This window comes from Amia ocellicauda, chromosome 21 (assembly GCF_036373705.1).
Source record: "Amia ocellicauda isolate fAmiCal2 chromosome 21, fAmiCal2.hap1, whole genome shotgun sequence".
In the NCBI taxonomy this organism is placed as follows: Eukaryota; Metazoa; Chordata; class Actinopteri; order Amiiformes; family Amiidae; genus Amia; species Amia ocellicauda.
The window spans coordinates 8570136-8594748 of record NC_089870.1 but is presented as its reverse complement, the minus strand read 5'-3'; the positions used below and the strand labels follow the sequence as shown (position 1 = coordinate 8594748).

At 38.7% G+C, this 24613-nt stretch overlaps 1 protein-coding gene across 2 annotated transcripts in view; it reads right to left on the bottom strand.

The window, feature by feature from the left end:
* The window catches only part of rgs6 (regulator of G protein signaling 6), a 90906-nt gene extending 67232 nt beyond the window's left edge, over nucleotides 1–23674 (bottom strand). For both annotated transcript variants that reach the window (XM_066694325.1, XM_066694326.1), the window contains exons 1-2: nucleotides 23304–23674; nucleotides 18931–19032 (exon numbers count right to left, since the gene is read on the bottom strand). In XM_066694325.1, the coding sequence (XP_066550422.1) occupies nucleotides 18931–19014 (84 nt within the window). In that variant the 5' untranslated portion in view covers nucleotides 19015–19032; nucleotides 23304–23674. The remainder of the gene's footprint in view (nucleotides 1–18930; nucleotides 19033–23303) is intronic.
* Nucleotides 23675–24613: the final 939 nt, after the last annotated feature.

The window sequence follows — 24613 nt, the reverse complement described above, 5'->3', positions numbered from 1 at the left end:
GGTGTGGGTTTGAACCATCTCTGAGAGGCTTGGTATTATTGAATGGTTTTCTGTGTTGGGCGTCTCTGTGTGCTCTGCTGTGACCAGTTACTTAATCCTATACTATCTGACAAGTCTCCTTATGCCTTTCATGTAATTTCTGTTGCCCAGTGCAACAGCATGATTGAGTAACAACTGGGTTTCCAGCTCTGATTACCGTTAGTCTACCCCCTGCTCAGTCATTAGAGGCACAGGATCTGCAAGGTTATTGCCATTTAGCAAGTATAGCTAGCAGTCTAATTGGCAAAGATGTGGATATCTGTTCACTAAAACCTAGGAGAAAACAGAATTTGGACTCTCTTCTAAAGCCTTTAACAACACACATAAGGGAAACATGTTTTTTATTGATTTAGAGAAATGGTCTGTAATTGAAAGATTCAAATAATGGAAGCACATCAGCATCATACAAACACATCAGTTATCCTCCATATACTATAGCAGCTATTGCCCTCCATATTGGATTCACTTAAATCATATTAAATGGCTCCTGACTCTATTCCCTCCAGCTCCAGAAGCCTTGTGCTCCCTTCCACAAAGAGACAACAACTTTGATCTGCTGCCATTTTGATTCCACATGCCTTCATTTTACTTGATTTTGTTTTCAAACAGTTGCCAGGAAATGAAGATGGAATTCCCAATGGGGCAATAATCTCTGTCATGGAACAAAATGCACAACATAAATCCCCCACAGGTACATCTAAACGTATGGGATATGCTTTGTATAATATATCCACATTTCACATCAATACATTAACACAAGCAGAAGACATTGATTGAAGTTTCCTTTTCAGGTACAAACTCAGTCTTTACATCTGAAGTGTACTTAAATCTTGTTGAAGCACCAGTGTGTAGTCCATACATGTATGTAGGTATAAAAAGCCATTTTGAAGGCCTACACTTTGTTTGAAGGTTATTTTGTGATGTTTATTTGAACAAATATAGTTAACCTATATCTATTTATCAATTATATATTTTCGGAGTTGGCTGAGCATTGATTCAGCCTAGAGCAAACTGTAAAGATTCCAGTTGATTGAGCCGAGTTAAGACGGAGGAATTTGTGTCTGCTATAGATTTTGATATTTTCACTTTTTTTTTTAAATAGCAGTGAGTATGGACTATAGAACAATATGAATGTATCATAATATTAATGTTTTAGCATTCCAAATTGAACAGATCATCAAAATGACATTTGAGTCAGCGTGTTGACAGCAACATCACCCATCATGTCGAATTCTTAATGTGAGTCTTTCAAAAGTCTTTAATCAAAAGCACCCAAGAGAGCTGTGATTGTTGTCTGACACATAAAGACACTAAATATTGTCTACTGTGGACTGTGTGGCAGCCTGATTGTCATTAAGATGTTGAACACACAGCACAGCTTTCACAAATCAAATGACCTTGTCAAATGAACATTTACAAATATTCTCATAAAATAATACTCCAGTGAACTTTTAACCTCCTTCATATGAAGCTGATTGGAAAGTGAAAAACCACCTTAATATGTTGCATTTCACCAACTGCAGTAACTGCAGTTTACCAAACTGTAACACACCATAGGCTGTTAACTGTAAATTTACATTAATCAACATTTTCACCATCGGCACCAAGTTCTTTCTTTCTACCAACTTAAAGAAACAATCAGATCCTACAGTAAGTAAATTAAGGCATAGTACAACAATTATGTCATATGCAAGGTTTAACAGATTAAACGGTTAGATGGGGTATTTGTTTTCCAAATAACAAATAAAGCTGTTTAAATTGTAAAGCTGTGAACACTGTTTAGGGGGTTAAAGGATGGATAAGTGTTGATACTTCAGGCCGCATACAAAGCTTTGCCAACACAAAGTTATTTTCCTATGTTTATTTCAGAATTTCAGACCCAATATAGATCATAAGACAGTAGATGGATTACTATTTACATTTCATAAAGAGAAGACCAGGCATTTCATGAGGGCAGGGAGATACGTAGCAGAATAGCTCATATGTATATGACTGTTAGACTACTGATGTCTTAAGCTATGTAAACTACTAACCCTGCCAATTGTTTTTATCTATGAAGGTGTCTGGGGCACTCAGCAGAAAAAAAGAAACATGAAAAAAACGTTGTTGACCATGTTTTCTGTGGTAACCTGGCAACCGAAAGTAAACTGACCGTGGGTGCATCTTTTTTCCGTGGAGCATGAAGACATGTGTGTCAATATGAGAGACATGTCTTAAGCATACTCTCCCCACTTCAAACTCTCTAACAGCCTCCGTCATGAAGAGTCCCCTGTCACCCAGCCTGCTCCCTCATGTCATGAATATTTTACAGTACTGCTGGATCTGCCTTCTGCTTTGAAGCACGAAGCAGTCACATGCACTCACGCAGGCTGACGCCACTCACTCGGCTGTAACTCCGAGAACCCAGGCTTGTTGTAAGTGTGTGCGTGTGCGTGTGTATGAGGGGGACTTGGCAGCTCCACAGAAGTAGTACTCGAGTTTGCAGCCATCTTACGTCAGTATTAGATTAGAAGCCCCACGCTTTACTTGGACTAGTTTTCCTAAGCCTGGCTCTGACAGATACACAGACCTTTTATCAGTGGATTTATTCCAAGGCGGAACACTGTAGCACGATTTACTCGGGATTTGTTAATTTATTTAGTTAAACTGGTCTCCTCTTCTCCAGATTGACTCTTTGAAAGCTGAATGTAGGACACAGAAACGGAGGAGATCTGTCAAGTGCCACCGCTGAAGGATTTAAAGAATTCTTCGAGTCGTGCTTGTTTGGGGGGGCGGCAAAGCTGTAAGGGACTATAACTAGGGGAAGGAATGAAATCAAATGAAACCAGCAAATGAAAACTAAAGATAGCTGGAGCTTCCGTTATATTGATCCAGCTAGGTAGGCCCTGTACACTGGGTCATGACTTATTTAGTCAGTAAAAAAGAACCATTTTGGTATCACACCAGTCAAGTTATTGGCTTTGAATAAAAAAATAAACATTTATAAAGTGCGTGATCTATCATTTATTGGAAAGAAATCCCATTCATATCCATTTGTCTCTGTTATAACCAAATTGACACAGACAAACACAATCCCTATTAGTATGCTTGACTGATTAAATGAATTAAAATAAATCCCCCAGCAATCTAAAACAACATCTCAAGGGGAACCATGGGAAAACACCACCGACAGTGAACTGCTTTCCACTGCTGTAGTGCTGAATATTTTATTGATAATTTCCATTCAAGTGCATTAAATAGGGGCTTTTTATTAGTGGCTGTTATTGCAAATTGTTGTTTTTGATTGTTTGCACATATGGCCATACTCTGATGTAAGGACTAAGGCATCATATATTGAATTGGTTTATTTTAATTGGTTTTATAGACACCAAATCAATGCTTTCGAGTTGCTACAGCCAATTAAAATGTTTCTGTTCTAAGGATACGCGTCAGCTTTGGGGAATTAATTATATTTGGCTACTGGTTTCTAATTGTGAATTATTCTATTGTAATGAACAGGGATTGGGTAATGCACTTACAGATCTGTCATGCACATCTGTTCAGGTACTAGCAGTGAGTGCAAGTTCATGGCCTCAGTAACTGGGATTCAAACTTAAAGTATATGTGACTTCTATCTAGATGAGCAGGGCTTTTGTTTGCGTGTGTGTGTGCGTGTGCGTGTGCGTGCGTGTGTGCGTGTGTGCGTGTTTTTAAATCAACCATGTCTGTGTGGAGATGACATAATCTTTGACTCAAGATCTGGACCTGCACACCTGCAAATGGAGAGCTACATTATTCCTGGCAAGCACATCAACAAGAAACCCCTCTCAAAAGGCACTGGTGGGAGCCAGAGGACACCTGTAATTTCCTAAAAAGGGATTCACTTCTCCCACGATTCCTGCTGACAGGCAAGACTGAGAGCCTTCAATCAGGGTGACGGACAGCTCTCAAGCTCTCGGATTCCTCTCCAGAGCCCGCCTGACACAGCCAGTCACAGAGCGCTCTCCAGCATCGTCTGTGCACAAACCCAAGGAGGAAGCCATTATCAGGGTGCCATGCTCTACAAAGTGACAGATTACGAGCTGTCACATCTGAATAGAATCCTGTCAAGGGCATGTCTGTAATTACAAGCAGTCATTTGAAAAGCCCTCTTTTATGGTTTAATTAAAAAAAGAATAAAACCTGCAGGACAAGAGCACTCAGGCACAGAAAAACTAAATAAAAATAGATACACCTGATGAATATATAATTTAGTGTTTCTCCAAGGTGAGAATTAGATAACATGGCAAATGAAAACAACATTGCAACAGTTGCGCCAGTAATAATAATAATAATAATCATCATAATAATAATAATAATAATCATAATATTAATAATAATGCTGTTACGTAAAGAGAAATTCAACACAACTCTCATTATGAAATTAAGTTAAGAAATGATTTATCTGTAACTGCACTTGAGCTTGTGTTTTGAAATATCGCTTTGAAGTGTATATTTGTTGAATTCATTGATTGGCTTTTAATTTGTATGTTTATTTTATTATTTTTATATTGCACTCATTGTCTTGTAATTAACTGAGTACACCTGGATTGATTTGTTATTGATCGACGCGCCTGTATCATTTAATGCTGAGAGGCAGTGCGAATCTCTTGTTTAAAGTCTGAAGCCGGATACAATGAGCTGCTTGTTTCTATTTGAAATAAAGAAAAAGTAACTGTGGGTGGGAGACACATACCCTGTATTAGTCCTCCATGATCTACTTGTAAATGTGATAGCTGCACTGAACTATTTATAACATATCTTCAAGCTAATTCCTTGTTAAAGGATTGGAAAGACAAAAGCCTTTCCTCCTATGGGCCCCAACAAAATATGAACTCAGAATAAACAGGTGTAAATCTGTCTGGTATTTATAGCGCTTCTAATTATCACATTTAGGTTATAAATATTTTGTACCAGGAATTAATAACTCCTCCTTTAAACTGTTACCAAAACGAGATACTCTGTTCCTCTCTGTCTCTCTCTCTATTATACAGTGAATCAGGGCAGATCAGCTTGAGAACTCTCTCCCTGCCAGCTACGCACAGCGGGATGCTGCTAGGAGCTCTATGTTGCCATATGCACACATTTGCATCCCACATACAACAGCATATGGGAACATACAAATTGAATGCATTATTTAGCTCATCGACGTAAAAACCCCGTCATTAAAGATGAACGGGACCATGACAGCGGCAAAGTGGGAATAATGGGTTCCCCAAAGATTTGAACAAAGGAACCCTTCACATAAACACACACGCCTCTCTCAACAGGCTACTCCGATCGCAAAGCCATAAATCAGGTGCAAACGAGTTAAACATGTAAAAAAACACTCTCAAAATCTCTCCATGTTTCTTTAATATGCACCAGGCTCAGGTTATCGTAGCACCTTGGAACCATGAAGAGTTTGATTATGATTGTGATTATGTATAGCAGCATTTCAATTCCAGCATTGTTATTTCAGTTATATTCACCATTAGCCTGTTGTGTTTTGGGTCTTTCTGTCCAAAATGACTCATTCAACCGGCACCAGCCAAAAGCTTTAAAATGTGTCTGTCAATATTTAGGAGGGGTCATAAAGAGAATGAGTCAGGCTGGGGTGCCAGGAGATTAATTCTCCTTCCAGCACATGGCATGATTCTGCTACTTTTGCTTGTAATTGACCTTCTGTAACTTAATGGCAATTAAGTGAGTGCTAGACATATTAATTTCTGAAAATATTACTTTGTATACCAGATACCAGGCCATTCATTTCAGTGATAATATTACTGTAGGGACATGTAATTTGATAAGCAGTTTTCTAAGTGGGTAGCTTAATCCTTTATTTAAAAAAGTTGGAGGTTGGGCAAGAACACCTGAAACAGGGTGTTTGATAGGGTTCAACATGGCAACTGCATTACCTATAGTGTATAATACAGATTAATTCTGCCAAAAAAGCATCAGTTTCTATATGTTAAAGCCACACAAAAGGACCTGGCTACGTTGGGTTGACAGTGGAGGTGGAATTGGGCGTTTTTGAACCAAGCAGAGAAATGGGAAGCAATATTAATTTGGACAAAAAGCAAAAGCAAAACTCCTTCGGCTTCCTCCTGACACTGTGTGATTATACATTAACTCCACTCCACAAGTAATTGCTTTATCAAATTTCTGAACAGTAATATCTTACCTCAGGGTCTAGCAAAGGGAGCAGCAGGAGCGAGAATATACGAAGTAAAAAATCCCCACAAGGAAACAACATTTTGCTATTTGAAACTTGAAAGAAAGCAAACACTGAAAGTGAAGGGTTGCAGTTTGTGTTCCTGGCTGATGTTTGGGCAGTTACCGAGTTTTTCCGCTGAAATCAAACGACATAAAAAAAACATTTGCACGGCTTCTAAGGGAGCGCAGACAAGATGAGCAAAGCTATATCACGTTATCAATTTTGGGTTGTTGTTGCTCTTTTCCCCAGTGTCTATCCTGGCATCCAGAAATGACAGAACATGCCCGGCATGCATGAATAAATGACTTCACAATAAAGTTCCGCACACGGGGTCAAAAAAGGATAACGTGTTGACTGACCCAAACCAATATTAATAAACCAAAACACATCCATGGTGTCACAAAAGTCCATTACAAAGCATTTATGGCAGGTTTTATCGATAGGAATCCATAATTGAAGCAGAAAAACTTTCTAACATGCAAACGAAAACTATGGTGGGATGAGAAATAAAAAAGTATAACAATCTTTATCTGGATGCAACTGTGATTCTGTTCTCTCCATTCATTCATCTTCAAATCAAGTTTTCCAACAGGCTTTCTTTTGAGCCCTGCAGGCGTAAATCTCATCGCTCTTCATGAAAAATGGTACATGCTGTGATAAAGACTTCAAACACGGCTATTATTTTCACCTGCAAGCTCAGGTTAGAAGATGTGATCAGTTGTGATTCGGCCTATATTTATTCCTGCATTCAGATTAGTTTCCCGAAGGTCTGTGAGGAACACTGATAGCAATCAGAGCATTGCATTCCTAGTCTTAAGTGATAAATGTTAATATATAATGTATTCAGCTATGAACACTGCAATGAAGATACTATCAATTATTATTGTGAAATGAGAATTAGTTTTTCACGTTCAAAATTGTATGAGTGTCTTGAGCCACCATTAGCAACACATTCTGTTAAGTATTCTAATTTAAATGGTCGTGATTTACCTTCATCTCTTTAATTATTTGATCCTGCATTCCTCTTTACAGCTCTCCATTATAAGCAACATACTTTTCTCATTACCAGCTCTATTTTCATTCTTTTGACTGAACAAATTGAAGTCAAAATTGTCTGCTCTATTGATTTTAAAGTGCATATGGTTAACACAGACTATCCTTCTAGGGAAGATTATTGGGAAATGAAAGAATAATCCCGGCCAATGCAACTTTCACACCGTTTGAAATCCACCAGTTTTAGATCTTGATATCTTTCAAGCCCTTATTCAAACACTGCTCAGATCATCATCGACATCAAAGACACTGTCAAACAAACAACAATGGCTTGCAGGTGTTTGCTTTGTAAATCCAACATGAATGTGCAGTGGCCTCGAGCAGAGTGGAAGAAATAGTTCCAAATAACAGTGCAATGTAAAGAAATTTCTAACCTACAAAGCAGGATATGAAAAAGATTCTCATCCAGGAAGGAATGATGATGATTCATATTTTTATAAAATGCTGAATAATAAATGTTTCAATATTGTCATGATTCAGGTTGGACACCCTCATTAAACATGGCCCTGTTTGTTTCCACTACAGTTATTCATGTGTGGACATTCACACTTCAAAAGACACTTTAACAAATACATCTTCTCAAGACCAAAGTACCAAGTATAGTCTCATGTAGAGGCAACTGAAGGGCAAAATGAAGCATGGTAAAAATAAATATACTAGTCATGAATAAAAGAATGTGAGAGGGATGACAGTCCCCAGGGAGATAGGATTTTTCATAGAATAAAGAGCTGAAAACGAGCTTTAATAATTAAACCAGCAATTAGCATGGGTAGAGATGTGGTGAGAGGTGACAGGACTGTTCCTGACAGCTCTGGCCTTATACAGAGTACAGCCACAGCTATAGCAGGCAGAGAGACTCCAGGTGATGGGATCGCCAGCAGGATGAAAGGATGTATTTATGCAGAAAGGCAGCAATCTCCTTTCTACAGTCGACCGCTTGAACTTTCTCCTAGCAGCAAGATGTCACATGTTTTAAAAGAGCACCACAAGTTTAATTAAGAGTTTGCATGAGCTGATGGACATCCAATTGGAGGGAACGCAGAATGTCACAGGTTTTTTTTTTTTTTTTTTTGTCAGAGCATGAACGAAAACACAAAGCTGTCTGCTCCATTTGTGCTTGTTTATAAACCTCTACCTCTACTGCAGAAAAGTCCTGCTGCCCCCCAAGCCAAACATGGCAATTGTACAGCATGATCCATCAAAACTCTCCCAGCTTGGTTTATAATCAGTTGTCATAAGCACACAAAGTTTCAGTTTTAGATGTATACTAGAAGTATAATCTGGAAAGAATATGGTTTGGGGTTTGTGTGTGTTTGTTTTGGAATGAAAACAAAAGAGTAACATTTGTTTGAGATTCTTACATGCTTGTCATTAATTTTAGCTATTAATTAGGTTTTGTCTGCAGACACAGCGGATTCATGTTATTGCCAACACCTCAGGAAACACACAAGATATATTATTTTGTGCGAGACCATATCTTTGAATCACGTTAATGCTCTGGGATATTGGACTGCCTGCACTCAGACTGACTTGAGTGACAGGACATTATGAAGAGTCAAAGTCGATGTAGCTCAAGGATAATTGTCTGACATGAAGTGCCGGCCTGGGAAAGGAGCAGCCGTTAGCTGAGGAAAGCTATTTGATTTTGTTTTTGTGGCAGGTAAATATGAATAATCATCTGATGCTGATCCCAGGAAAGCAGGTGTACAGAGTGAAAAACAAGGGACAGAGTCGAGGGCTGATTTCAGAGGAAACACATGGAACAGACATGGCCAAGAAATGTATGCATCTAGTAATTCTCTTGGAGTAGACCTTAACTGTGTCTCTTTTAGTTGATACTAAAAGCTGAAAAGCATTTTTTGGAATCACTGTCTATTATTTCTCTCTTTTTATACCTCAGCTGGTATCTGTAATGTGCCTTTCTGCCCGTATCACTGCTATAGGTCTTCGCTGAGCTCGGAGAAGACCAGAGAGATACATGTGTTTTCCAAGACATTTCCAAAAATGTCTCCTGTCGGTATCTCCATAATCAGAGCCAGCAGGGATTAGTCATTTATGACGATCGTGGGCAGGAATAGAATCCATTCAGGGTGGCATTTGTGTAAAAATTCAGTCAGGATTTGCTTTGAGCTGGTGAAGTTCAATTAGGATTACATTTGCTTTGTTACCAAGTCTGATTTTAGGGGGAGTTCTAGATAAGAATTTTGTTTGGATAAGAACAACAATTACAGAAGCAATTGCGTCACTGTATGACTTCTTTTACATCTATTACAGCTTAAACTTGTATCCCTTGTTTACTTGTGTTCTTGTATTTGCTGGTTTCTTTGGTTAAAGCTTATTTACCCAATACAGTGAGCTGGCATGGAGCATTATGGAGAACTTAGCAAGTGTTTCTCTTTTTAACATCCTATGCTAAACAGTTTAAAAAGTCTGCAAAAATCTCAGAAGAGTGGAGAGTTACGAGGAACAAAGAGACAGGAATCATTATACAACACTGGCTGACTTAATTCAATGAAATACTGCACTGCTTCTAGGAGAGGAAACAAAAAGTCCTTTAAACTGCTCTGCTGTCCTGAACACCTGTTTTTGATGTCCGTCTGTGTCAGGATGATTGTGTTTGTGCTGAAAACAGGCTTGATCTGTTTCAAATGAGGAGGATGAACAAAGCTCTGTCATAAATGAAAAGGAAAATAACAGCTCAAGCAAATGCTGTTTTATCCTGATAAAGGGTCAAATAAAGATAACATAAATCTCTTCAGGCAACAGATGTTTGTAACTTTTAAAGTAATATATATAGAAAAAGGGTGAAGGGAGAGCGAGGGAGCGAATGAGTGAGAGAGAGAGAGAGAGAGAGAGAGAGAGAGAGAGAGCAGAAAGTGAATGCACAGTGGTAGAGTACAAGGAAAACACCTCTATCTGTCTTGTGCAGCTGACTTCTGGAGTAATAGTTCATGAGCTTTACTCTGCTCACACTGCAACCTCACTTTGCAACACAATTGCATCTTCAAGAACAGCTGAAATCCCAATCACAGAAAGATTTGCACAACTGTCAGAAGAGGAATTAACATACTTTTTCTAGAAAAAGTAAATGAGCTGAAGGACTGAAGTCATTATAGAAAAAAAAAGAAAAAAAAAATCAACTTCCCCAAGATGAACTAAGAATACAAGATATACATTATAATATATATATATATATATTGTTCTTCATTTTAAAAACGCAGTATTACATTTTTACTGACAACATTTCCTTTTCCCCCAGAGAGCAGTGATGATTTGGTGTGGACACAGTGACAACAATAATGCCATCTCTTCCACCTCTCATGTGGACGTGGGGCACAGTCACTCAGTTACTCACAAGAGTGGCATATTGCGCGCCATCTGGGCTCCACGCAGCGCCCTGCATGTTCGTCCTGCAGATTCTGTGGCAATAAAGTCTGCAGGCAGGAGTCATTAATAACCATTAAGTCCTCAACCATCTCCACATAGTGAACTCCATTTATAGCAATCAGCGCTGTCACCACTTCCCCGCCAAGTCAGCGCTGGCAAACACTCCTCGCTCGCTAACGCCCCTCCCCATACCCCTGCACACACAGATAGGCAGGCGCTCTCCCGCTCCCCCGCTCATTTGATTACATCCCATGCTTTTATTACATTTGAACAGCTTTCCACCCAGGGGGAAAACCCGCGGGTTGGTTGCAAAAGTGAAGCGCTCGTTTAATCAGCGGCTCCATTAAAACACAGCAACAGAAACTGTGAGAGGCCTGGCCTTATTTAAGATAGGGCAAATGGCAGTATGTGCATTCCTAATTTGACAAGTGTGTCGGCTCTGGTGGAGGCTGGAGTTTAAGGAACTTCTGGTTCAGCAGCAAGGAATTCTGGGATTCCGGTATTATTCTTAAAAATGCCCTTAATTCTTCAGAGTCATCAGACAGGCCATATACCGTGACTTGGGTCAAATTCTGGAAAGCCACTGATACTCTAAGAAAAACTCAAACGGTGCAGAATCGCCAGCGCTCCGCAAACACATTAAGCATTCCTGTTGGCCACAGCAGGCATCTTCAGATGATAATTGACCTTGGTGAAAGTTAAGTGTCCTAAGCCAAAGAAAAGGGCACTTAACAAAAGCCCACAATGCCCACTGCGGAGGGTTGTTACTGTTGCAATGCAAGCTCAAAAAATATGTACAGTGGTTTAATAAAACATATTCTATTAACAAATGCACGGTGAAATAAGCAAATGGAAAGCACATTGAAAGGCTTACTATCACATATCCAAACTCAGAATATATATACAGTGAGGGAAAAAAGTATTTGATCCCCTGCTGATTTTGTACGTTTGCCCACTGACAAAGAAATGATCAGTCTATAATTTTAATGGTAGGTGTATTTTAACAGTGAGAGACAGAATAACAACAAAAAAATCCAGAAAATGTGCATGTTAATGAGTGAAATAAGTATTTGACCCCTTCGACTTAGTACTTGGTGGCAAAACCCTTGTTGGCAATCACAGAGGTCAGACGTTTCTTGTAGTTGGCCACCAGGTTTGCACACATCTCAGGAGGGATTTTGTCCCACTCCTCTTTGTAGATCCTCTCCAAGTCATTAAGGTTTCGAGGCTGACGTTGGGCAACTCGAACCTTCAGCTCCCTCCACAGATTTTCTATGGGATTAAGGTCTGGAGACTGGCTAGGCCACTACAGGACCTTAATGTGCTTCTTCTTGAGCCACTCCTTTGTTGCCTTGGCTGTGTGTTTTGGGTCATTGTCATGCTGGAATACCCATCCACGACCCATTTTCAATGCCCTGGCTGAGGGAAGGAGGTTCTCACCCAAGATTTGGCGGTATATGGCCCCGTCCATCGTCCCTTTGATGCGGTGCAGTTGTCCTGTCCCCGTAGCAGAAAAACACCCCCAAAGCATAATGTTTCCACCTCCATGTTTGACGGTGGGGATGGTGTTCTTGGGGTCATTCCTCCTCATCTAAACACGGCAAGTTGATGCCAAAGAGCTCGATTTTGGTCTCATCTGACCACAACACTTTCACCCAGTTCTCCTCTGAATCATTCAGATGTTCATTGGCAAACTTCAGACGGGCCTGTACATGTGCTTTCTTGAGCAGGGGGACCTTGCAGGCGCTGCAGGATTTCAGTCCTTCACGGCGTAGTGTGTTACCAATTGTTTTCTTGGTGACTATGGTCCCAGCTGCCTTGAGATCATTAACAAGATCCTCCCGTGTAGTTCTGGGCTGATTCCTCACCGTTCTCATGATCATTGAAACTCCACGAGGTGAGATCTTGCATGGAGCCCCAGACCGAGGGAGACTGACAGTTATTTTGTGTTTCTTCCATTTGCGAATAATCGCACCAACTGTTGTCACCTTCTCACCAAGTTGCTTGGCGATGGTCTTGTAGCCCATTCCAGCCTTGTGTAGGTCTACAGTCTTGTCCCTGACATCCTTGGACAGCTCTTTGGTCTTGGCCATGGTGGAGAGTTTGGAATCTGATTGATTGATTGATTCTGTGGACAGGTGTCTTTTATACAGGTAACGAGCTGAGATTAGGAGCAGTCCCTTTAAGAGAGTGCTCCTAATCTCAGCTCGTTACCTGTATAAAAGACACCTGGGAGCCAGAAATCTTGCTGATTGATAGGGGATCAAATACTTATTTCCCTCATTAACATGCAAATCAGTTCATAACTTTTTTGAATTCCTTTTTTCTGGATTGTTTTGCTGTTATTCTGTCTCTCACTGTTAAAATACACCTACCATTAAAATTATAGACTGATCATTTATTTGTCAGTGGGCAAACGTACAAAATCAGCAGGGGATCAAATACTTTTTCCCTCACTGTACATATTTTTTCTCATTTGGCTGTATGTATTGTTTAGTGATTACGTTAGAGTAGAACATTTGATTTATGCCTGTATTATTCTGACTTAATTTGGTGGTAGCTGTTTTTATTTTCGCCCCTCTTTAACGGGACTATTTTAGGTGAAATAAACAATGACACTTCCAGATTTCACCTCAGTCCTTCCAATTTATTTTGGCTCTGAAGTGCATTTAAAGTAACAAAGTACAATAATGTTACAAGATCAATAACAATAACCATAACCAACACTTCATCACAGAATTATTTCCCAAAGGAATTATTTCCCAAACTCCAAGATGAAAAAGAAGCTTACAAGCACCCAAACGTATCATGCAATTTTTCTGTATTATTTTTCTTGTGAGAATTTTACGATTGTTACTGTACTTTTCTGATGCAGCATCGGGATTGTATACCTTTAAATCTAATTCTACCTTCTGTGGGCAGTTATCAGAGGAAAATGCCTGATGCACTTGAAACCTGATTAGTAAGCTGGGAGGTTTATTACTGCAGAAATCCCTTTGAGGTAAAGTGTTAGGGTCGCCATATTGCAATTTCAAGACTCTGACAAACATCACTGAAGTCTTAAACATCAAAAACATTCTGAAATCAATTTTACAAATGGCTGCACATTTGGTTAGAACTCACAAAGGGTTAGAATGGAACAGGAACCCGTTCTGACTATGGAAAAGATATATTTCTAAAAATGTCATCAGTGTCAAAAATTGTAAGCATTATTTGCTAAGGTTATAAACTTTGTTTTCCCATTTAATCGCATAACATTGGCTTTTTAAATGTAATAATTTGTGTGGTACAAAAAATATCAATACCCAAGGATGGCCAGCTCCAGTCTTTGAGGTCAAAATTCCTGAAGGTTTTAGAAGTACCTTCCAATTAACCAAAAAAATGTGGAGGTATCACATTGCATTGCATTGCTTCTTAGCCAAATAAATGGTTCAATGATGTGAAATTAAATCAAGTAGAAAACAAATTAGAGGACCTGTGGCCCTCAAGGACTGGTACTGACTGTCCTATGAATAACGGTAAATCTCAGTCTACAAATACTGCATGATATTATATATTATATCCTCCCACAAACATCAACCCTCCCTCCCACAATAGCCTGAAAATGTACATATTCTCTACACAGAAAAAGCAGCACATGCTCTAGTTGGAATACAGTGGGACCTCAGCTTATTTTTATTTTTCACACTCATGCAGCAACAGCCAATGGATAATACAGGACAATCATATCAGTAAGAGCAATAGGTATAACTATATAAATAAATAAACTTGGGTAAATGATACTGCATAAATGTAAGACATTTAAAAAGACAATTACACAAGACTATAACTTGTGTTATCTGTGGAAAACAAATCTTCCCAGGAAATGTCATTATATTAAATATTCAAAGCAGCTTTAGTTGGGAAAGTTAAAAATACATTTTAATCATAATTAAATTCAAAGCAATTAAAAATGTACTTTTATAAATTCAGAATCTTATATCTCTTACCCATTTTATGTTATTTTTTCTAGTACACACAAGAATATTTTATCATAAATTTTTTCATGTTAAAAAGATTAGGTAGGAAGCCAATTATATGCAATTGATTAAATAATTAATCAATGCACATAAACTTATAAATAATTAAATAAAATATTGAAATGGAGACAGAACTTTTTATCATGAGGCATATGAGAAGAGAAATTGAGTCACACATGATTAATCATTGTTTTGCTGAGAACTAGTAGGCCAAACAATCAAACTTTAAATATGCAGGCCTAATTAAAAAACAAACAAACAAATAAATACACACATAAATTCACTGTGATAGAAATAGTTCAGTAACTGGAATGGAAAATATATATGTTTGGTAAAAATAAATTAAATGTAGTTACTAAGGCCAAAATGTACCAAAACACATCTTTTTCACACACTTGGCTCAGTTCTTATGGGCATCTGTTCAACACTCAGCGGTTCATCAAGCAAGGCATCTTTAACAGCACATGCTTTGTGCACTGTGCAGATAGACACAATAACACATCCCACTGTCACAGACACGGGAAGATGTTTTGAGCAGGGGGTGCTGCTGACTGAAAGTAAAGTCATTGCCATTTTTAATTATTAGTTACTACACAAACTTGTCTGCGAGAAGTGGATTATAGTTAGTGACCCAAAATGACCAACATGGAATAAACAAAACCCAAGACAGCCACCACAGCACTGATTGGCTGTTGTGCAACTGAATAGGCTACATATTGGCTTCTCTCAGCAAATCACGCCCGACCCTTTTCCTGCTGTTTCAACCAATCACGCCAGTCTCAGGGTTAGCACTGTACTGATAAAAATTGTATCTTCATCACTGTGTTAAGCCCCAGCAGGAGCCCCCTCCCGTGCCCCTGTCCATTGTACTGAGCATTACCGCTATAGAAATAAGTCAGCAGGTGTATCATTACTAACCATCTGTTTGCATTTTTGTAAGTACAATATTAAAGTATTGCTTTTATCCCAAAAGTCACATCTCACTTATGTTCGCTGTATAATCCAGTCTTACTGGGATTGTATTAGCATGCAGAACAAATTCTGGCTTTCTTGATTTCTCTATCCCCTTGTTACTCGATCTCATGTCATTTAACTTCAGGAAAGAAGAGCCTTCTGTTGTTGAATAGTAAATTATGTAGAGAGGGGCTTGGGGTATTTAAAAGATTTACCATGTATAACCTCATGATATTTCTATTTATCGGTCTTTTACTGAATAATGAAAAAAATTAACTCAACCAAATTAATGTAGATAGCAGACCAAAAAACATTTGTATGAGTAATACATCACATATAATGATTTTAGTGAATGAGTACACCTAATTAACTTACCAAAGGGCTATAGGCCAAACGACTGTTTTGCATTTAATAAAATCGAAGCAAAGTCTAGAGGAGATGCCACACTTTTAATTTAAGAGCATTGATGAGATCACAATAGTTCATGTGGTTTTTGTGTGTGATTTTGTGAGGGAGAACCATGCTTTATCAATGCACAAGGCCAAATAAACTGAAGAAACAAGGTGCTAAGCTTGAGAGCATACAGCATACAGTATAGCCTATATATATATTCTTCCTGCTGTTTACAGAGGCCTGGCAGCCCAGTTTAACTGAAATATTCTACGTTGATACAATTTCAACAAACAGCTTGCAATATTTCAGAAACATGGAGTAGCAGAATATGTAAGAAATATATATTCACTGAGCTAAGGGCTCCATTCATAAATCAAACTGGTCTAGTCACAGGTCTGCAGATTGCTCACTGGCAGACTCATTACACTTAAGTCAGGCTTGGCTTTGAGGAAATATATTGTTTGAGCGAAGTAGGTGCAGTAGAACAAACTGGAACTTTACCAAGCAACTTAATCCCATAAAGTATCCTGAGTAAATATACCATGTGGTTTACTGCATGAGCTAAAAACTAAATAAAATAATTATTCTGTGAGATGCATAATGGACAGGCTAATTGTATGAGGGAGTAGGTTTGCCATTTTTGGCCTGTTGTATGTCAGCAGATGTGGCTATTTGCCAAAGAATGTTATTTTAAGATCAGAAATACACTTTTAACATTCAAACAAAAAACGTTTCAGTGAATACCCTACCATAAGCCCCCACCGATCTAGAACTGGGAATGCAGAGGCAAATTACAAGAGATCAATGTGAAAACTAAAATTAACCGGCAATCAGCTTTACAGATAGCCCTTCAGTGTTTCATTTAGAGAATAATAGAGATTTATAAATCACACTCCATTACTTGGATTCTGAGGCATATTTCCAAATACCGCTTAAAAAAAAGTAATTTTCACAAATCAATTGCTTTGAATATCTCAGGCAAAAATGATGTCTTATTCCAAGGTGGCAGTTTGCTAGCAATTGTGAAATTATACCTCTACATTTGAAGGAAAAAAAACCTTTTAAAGAACATTATAGTAAGCTTTCTGCACAAGTGCCTCCTATTACTACACTTAAATATAGGTTAGTATCAATGCACATACACTAAAATAGTACCAGGCAGATCATTTTCCAAAAAGGAGCACAAGATTCATAAATGCATTCTTAGGAAAAATGTAATAAACTGAGAAAGCTTACAGAAAGTTTAATATGTGTGCTTTAAGTGCTGCCTACAGTATGTGCCAATTCTGATCTGAAATCCAATTTACATTCCTCCAGACTTTTACTTTTTATTTGCTGGAGTCTGACACAGTGTTCAAATGCTGTCCATCGCTTCTGTGCTGTCATAACTGAATTAGTTTCTTGCCAGTTGTTTGGAGAGCTGTAAAGGCACTCAGCTTATTAGGTTTGCAATCACAGAGCCCCTGCATATAGAGTATTACCCCCAATCACTTGAAGTTATAATGGCATTTTTCAGCTTCAAAGAATTAATAATCAAATTGCTTAATACAGAAACAATGTCCACAGCATGACACAGACACACACAAACATATAGGAGAAGTAGAACAATTAATGGTGTCTTACAAGAAGAGCAATAACACATACAGCAGTTCTTATTTCCCTTTGAATCTTCCAAATCGCGATTAATAACAGAAACAAAACCCCCCTTGTTTGTTAATAAATGAATCAATGTCTTGTGGAACCTGCAGAAGTTGAAAGGACTAGTATAGTCAGAGTATAACAGTCGATCAAATCAGTAATGGCTATAGCTGCAGCATTGTGCAAAATGTTGGACCAAATGGCTCCCACACAATAGCAATATGACACATTTATGAATATCTGATATTTTAGACCGTTTACCTCAACATTTTCTCTCTATCATAACAAATTCCTGCCAGCCAAACCACTTTAGAACATAATGAAGGAACATCAATAGCATAATAAATGTCAGCGTCAAAGAATATAAATCAGGGATAACTCCTTCATATGGATGGAAACGATCTGTGTCATCAGATGCCGTTTCTTCATGCAATTTCGTTTTTCATTCTCTATATTATGCCTGATGATCAGCATCGATGCTCCGTGTTTTGCCATATAAATTGTGTCATTAAAACAACTGAACCCACAGGAGGGAGGATGTAATTGAGACCCCCCTCTCTTCTAGATATTTACAGATCCAATGCTCATTAAACATGGACGTTCTGTAGCAGGTGGTCAGTAATATGCTAATTGAGGAACATTTCAATGAAACCTAACAAGAGGACATCCAAAAAAACCACAAAACAGACAACTATACACTATACTGCGCAATCAGAACTCACAATGCGATATGCAAATGCTTCTGATAAGCTTTTATTTTTTTTACGCCGCTAAAAGAATATATTGAAATCCATGAAGGGGAGGCAAAACATCAAAACGAACCCTCAAGTGTCTGTAAGCACCTCTGAGCAGTAGCTAATGAGCTATTTATTTTCACATCTGTGTGTGCCGAGCACTACAGGGTGATCTGAGTATCTTCGCCAACACGGTTTCGTGTGAATGGAATTAATTACAGGCCTTTTTCTTTTGCCCCACTCTCTTTGAAGGGTGTCTTGACAGTGTGGGTTTCCCATCACCTCGTGGAAAGGAAGAGGGAAACCGAAACCGAACACAGTCTGTGGAATATTGCAGAATAATAGGTGTTAAGCATGGCGTTAAAAATCTCATTCACACCTAATTGGAGGGCAAAGAGCGAGCAGGGTGCAAGTATTTGGTATTGAGGAGATGGGCTTGACTTGATTACCAGGTAACCTGAACTAACTGAGCAAGAGATAAAACTGGAAAATCTCTTACCTTTCTGTAGACAATCATGTTCGGAGAGTCTTCATCAGGGTCTGCCGTCCCCACAGCCCCCTGATCTTTGTGTCCTTGGGCCATTCCTGCTTTCTTCCAGGGCTGAAAATAAGCAAATAAAACAAATTAGCTTCCAGAGACTGGCATCGATTCCAAATCTAAAGGTGCCCAACAACAGCACCAGGTAGTTTTTCAAAGTGTGAGCTGTAGCCTGCAGGTGAAGGTCAGGTGTTGCACTTCATTTTAGCACTTCACAAGGCAGATTTGCACTGTACAGAAAGGGCACATAACACATGCCGATGCTAACATGGAATAGTTGGCACATATGACTGAAATCTGCACTAGGGCTCCTGAAAAAGAAAAAAGGACTGATTTCTGAAGAATGGCCGTCAAAGGCTGACATCCCCCTATCTTAACTCGGTTGAATTAGTGTGAATTCTAGTCGTTCATGAGCCCGTTATATAGAAACACATGCTCATGACTGAGGAAACCATTTAACATTCTAACATTAAACTGTATTAGATGACATTTCAAAATTATACCTTTGTGTGCTGCAGCTCTCTCCCTTGAGGTGTCAACAGTTGCCAAAATATTGATAACACAGTTTCTGTGGCAAATGTTTATTGAATACAGAGCCTGAAATTATACTGGAAAAGTGTCAGCCCTGAATTCAATCTGGAAGCGAGCTCTATTTAGCATGCTAATACATTGTTGGAGCAGGTCAAGGAAGAAGAGAAGACTCCCAGGCAAACGAGACTGAGCTTGACGTGAGGAGCAGCCTGGGTACATTGCCTTCCTGTGGACATTATACTGTTATTTGCAGCTGTTTGGAGTAGGGCTCTTGACTCTGGAGAGGAGGATTGTGGGTTCAGTCCCAGGTGGGGGACACTGCTGTTGTACCCTTGAGCAAGGCATTGTACCTATTGCTCCTGGAAAAAAACATCTGTATAAATGGGTCACTATTTCCATCAAGGAAAGCTGAAACAGTGCAAAATACTACAGATACTATCTAATACTATAAAGAGCTACATCCAACTGAGAAGATGCTTGAACGCAGTGGTTACTTGCAGCTCAGGAGTATACCCTCTCTGTGCTGAGTATAAAAACTGCTTCTTTACTCTTGGCATGTAACACTGCTTTACTGAAGGGCAGCCTAACCCATTTTTCCAATTCACTGTTATTATTAAAGCTCAAGTACTCTGTGCTCAACAAGCTTGCCGAGTTATGACTGTTGACAAATCAAGTATCCTTGGGTGTCCATATCCAGGAAAGCAATCAAACCACGTGCTGCCCTGCGTCACGTTTTGTTCTAGCAAAGATACATCAATTTGCAGTCCCGTAAGTCAAGAAAGACCAGTAGTAGGCAGAGTTCACAGTATAAGTGAAGCCGCAACGATGGGAGAGCACCCCACTCAATGAAATTAGAGATGTATGCTTGGAATAACAATGAGACAGAAAAATCCATGGATCCGAATTGACACATTGCAAGAAGAACAGATCAAAGATGGACAAAGGCAGCTATGGAATGGATCCCAAGAGATGAAAAAAGACCACATAAAAGATGAAATGATAAAGTGTGCAGGCGTGACATGGGAAAAAAAAGGTATAGATCAAAGCAAGTGGAAACATCTTGGGGAGGCCTTCATCCAGCAGTGGATCAATATAGGCTGAGGGTGATGGTGATGATTTACATGTATATTTCTATAAAAGCATTGGGCTGCAAACCCGCAGAGACAGTAACACCACTGCATGAATTTGAAACAAGAACGTCACTATGTACTTCCTACACACAACACAACACAACTTCCTGCAGCCTGCTCCCAGCCCACTGCCTGCTCTTAGGCTAAATGTTAGAAAGGTTGAAAACCACTGCAGACTTGTACAGCCCATTCTTATTGATCTCATCTCAAGGCATTCATTGAAGGATGATGAATTTGCCCTAATGAACCAGGACTCACATCTTCCTTTAGCAGTGTCCCCTAGATCTGTTTGTGTTACCATCAGTTTTTTATGCTAAGTCATACAGACATACAAAGGTTACAAACGATCATCTGGTGGCCAATTCATTGATCCGTAAGCACTTGTCAAACGTTAACACCTGGCCTGAATCTACTTATGGCTTATTGTCATGTGCTTCACGTAGGTCTGGTCTGTGTGTGTATTTTGAACTATTATTCCTACAGATATATTTAAAACAATCCCTCTCCGGATTCTCAACTCTTCAGTGAAGCACAGCGGGAGTCTTGATTTTGCCAATCACTAAATATGGTCCACAGAGCGGGGGAGGGGTGTTATTCTGTGTCCACTCAGAGCTTATCATTGGTACATTGAAGTAGTTTTTTCATTTTAAAATGTGCAGCTGTCCCAGTCCTCTATCCAGCATGTTTTCAGTCTGTGTGCCCATGACCGAAGTTTGTAATTGGAGTGTGTTATATAGCCCAGTTCAGACATTATATATATTTTTTTAATCACAGAAAAGGATAATCCTTCATAGTAAGGCTACACAAACAGAAGTTAATAAACATTCTATACACTAGTAGGATTTATAACAACCCATTAAGGCACTATTAATGTGGTTATAAATTAATTCACTTCCAAGAATCTGATTCTTCAAGGATACAAAAGAGTACAAAAAAGCCAACCTGCTAAACTTATTTAATGTGTTACAATCAGAGACAAGATGTTAAGGTCATTAATGCAAACAAGGCAGTGTTTCATAGGTCATCACTCATTATATAAATATAATGTATATATCATAAATTAGTATTATATAGAACGTTTTTGACTATATGTGCTATACATAAAAACTAAAAAATGCACCAGCAAAAAGGATATTCTCTACTGGGGTACACTTTTAATGCCAGCCCAAGAGTGTCAAGCTATGCAAGTGGGTTCCTTCCTAACTGATGTTTCATTTCCAGCTCAATTTACAGAAAAAAACACGTAGCTTGTTGATTTGTCTGCTATTCCATAATAAAAGACTAGGCAAACATTTATTGTATATGCAACTGTCAAAAAAAGTGTGTTTCCAATGGACTAACTTATAATTTGATGGATATTCAACCCCCATTTGAATGGATACCTTTGCTCTACATGGAAAATGATTTGAGCTTATTATAGGGCAATAACAGAACTACACCAGCTGTCCAGTATCTGTACAAAAGCAGGCACTTTGTGAAAATTGTTAACGCTGCGGGAAAAGACATGTATACGTCTGTGGAAACCCTTCTAAAGTTGAGTGAAAATCCATTTCCAAAAGCTGAACCGTGATTCACACTTTAATAGTACAATGCAGTACATGAAATGTTATACGTCTCACTTTCTTTAATCAGGCTTGGATTTGAGAAAAGGCTGCCAGGCAGAGTCGGTGTCTCATCTTTTCACCTGTGCTGGATTGACTTGTTAAAAACAGCAGGCTTCTTTGCAGGCGCTGTAATTGCTCCTTGTGTAATTAAACTCATCAACAATATACCTATAAACTGCGTCAATGGCATGCAACGCATTGTGTACTGCTATTGCATAGTCAAACCGCTTAATAATTGAGAGAACATAAAAACAAGGTCTAAAGACAAGTGCCCTGAAAGAGATGATTTCTCATAAACACACTGGTTGTTCACTAGAAACAAGTGGTGTTCAAGAACAGCCTCTTAATCTGTTATGTGTACTCTGTAATCTGTTAATCTGTTATGTGTACTAGCACAGAGTCAATAATTAGATACCTACATTATTAACAAAAGAAAAAAAGAAACACACAGTAGTGTACATCAGATTTAAATGCACACAAACTGAGGTAGCCTTGTACTGAAGTCAATAGGTACTCACTGGATTAAGGATTAAGCCTAAATCTATACCAGGTTCTCCCAAAGCCACTGAATTCCCAGCATCTCAGAAACTGACAGCACACACACAAGACCCAGAGTTTCTGCAAAGGACGTGAACCCGCTTCTTCGCAAATGTCTTGTCTTTAAAAGTATCAAGAATGTTAATTCATACCAGCACCAGTATATAATATGTTCATATATAGAAAAGTCTCAAAGACGTGTTTACAACAGTATTTAATTAGAACATTTGTTATCAAAGCAGACTCACTCAAAAACGCATTGCATGCATCATCATATGTAGTCAGAGTCATTTGTACAGCATTTTCTAAAAATGATCACTTCTGGTTTTAAAGACAGCAAGATACAACAGTTTAAATTGAGCTAGATACCACCACTGCTGCACTGAGACTAAATCTCTAACCCTGCAAAAGAGAAATGATCCCTGCAAATAAACAGGCATGCAAAAACAACACATCTCCCCCCTCTTAAGCTTAGCCGTGTAATTCAATATTTTTGACACATTTCGCAACTGCTTAATGAAGCATTCATTACCTTAGCAACAAAATAGTGCCTTGTCCACTCCTCTTTATTTTACTTTCCTTAGCAACAAGCGGAAGGCAGGTTCATGATAAAATCAAGCTTGGAGAAAATGTTTTAAATAAAATAATAAATAACTAAATTATAAATTAATAAACAAACAGATGTGAAGATAAGAAAAGCAGAAACGGCTGCTTGCCTACTGCAGTATTTCTCCTTGTGCTTCTTTGCCGGTTCAGTTTTGGTGGGTGGCTTTGAGTGATTTCAGCAGAAGAGGAGTCAGGTAGAAAGATCCTCTTGTGTGTGCTTATGTGTGTGTGTGAGAGCGAGGGAGAGAGGAGGAGAGAGTCAGAGAGCTTGCCGGCTGAAGTATGCCTCCCTCAGAGTCTCTCTCTATTGCCAGGCACAGAAAGCCTTCTCTGGGAACAGAGAATTTATAGAACAGGAGAGAGAGAGAGAGAGAGAGAGAGAGAGAGAGAGAGAGAGAGAGAGAGAGAGAGAGAGAGAGAGAGAGAGAGAGTGAGCGAGAGAGAGAGTGAGAAATGCTGGGATGCTGTGGGAAAAGAAAAGGAGGGCAGAGGTTCTGAACATATTACAGCAGCGCCCACTGATGCTGAAATAAAGAATATTTTTTTTACATGGGAATGACGATTCAGGCATTAACTGGGCTAAGTTTAAAATGAATATGTGAAACATCACAAATCACCAAGAGTGGGGGGAGACACACATTTGTAAGACTGTACAACATGATTGGCCATTTTTCTGTGTGGTTTAAGATGCTTATAAGGCAGTCAAACAAGGTGTTCATTTAAATGCACAGGAGTATTTTTTTACTCCCCAACCACACAGACACACACACACTGTGTAAACATTCAAAGGGATAGCATGATATATTAGAATCTTATATATATATATATATATATGTATGTATATATAAATCTTCTCGTTCAGTTTCAATAAGAGTGCAGATCGCAGGGCAGCCCTCCGTGCAAAGAGGTCCAGTGACATCTCTAGGATTGCAAAAAAATCTCACACTCTTCAAACAATGAATGAATGACACCCCAAGCCACAATCTCCTTGAACTTCTGGATATCATATCTTTGTCCATAGTTTAGTGGGAGAACCCTGTACTGAATATATATATATATATATATATATATATATATATATATATATATATATATCAATAAAACAGTTTATTTATTTCTTCATGAAATGCACAGCATATGCAAAAACAGATAGTAGAATTGAAAGCTGATCTTGTCTTATACCTCTAGTCTTCAGTGTTAGCCAAGACAATACAAAAGCAAAGCCTTGAATTCAGG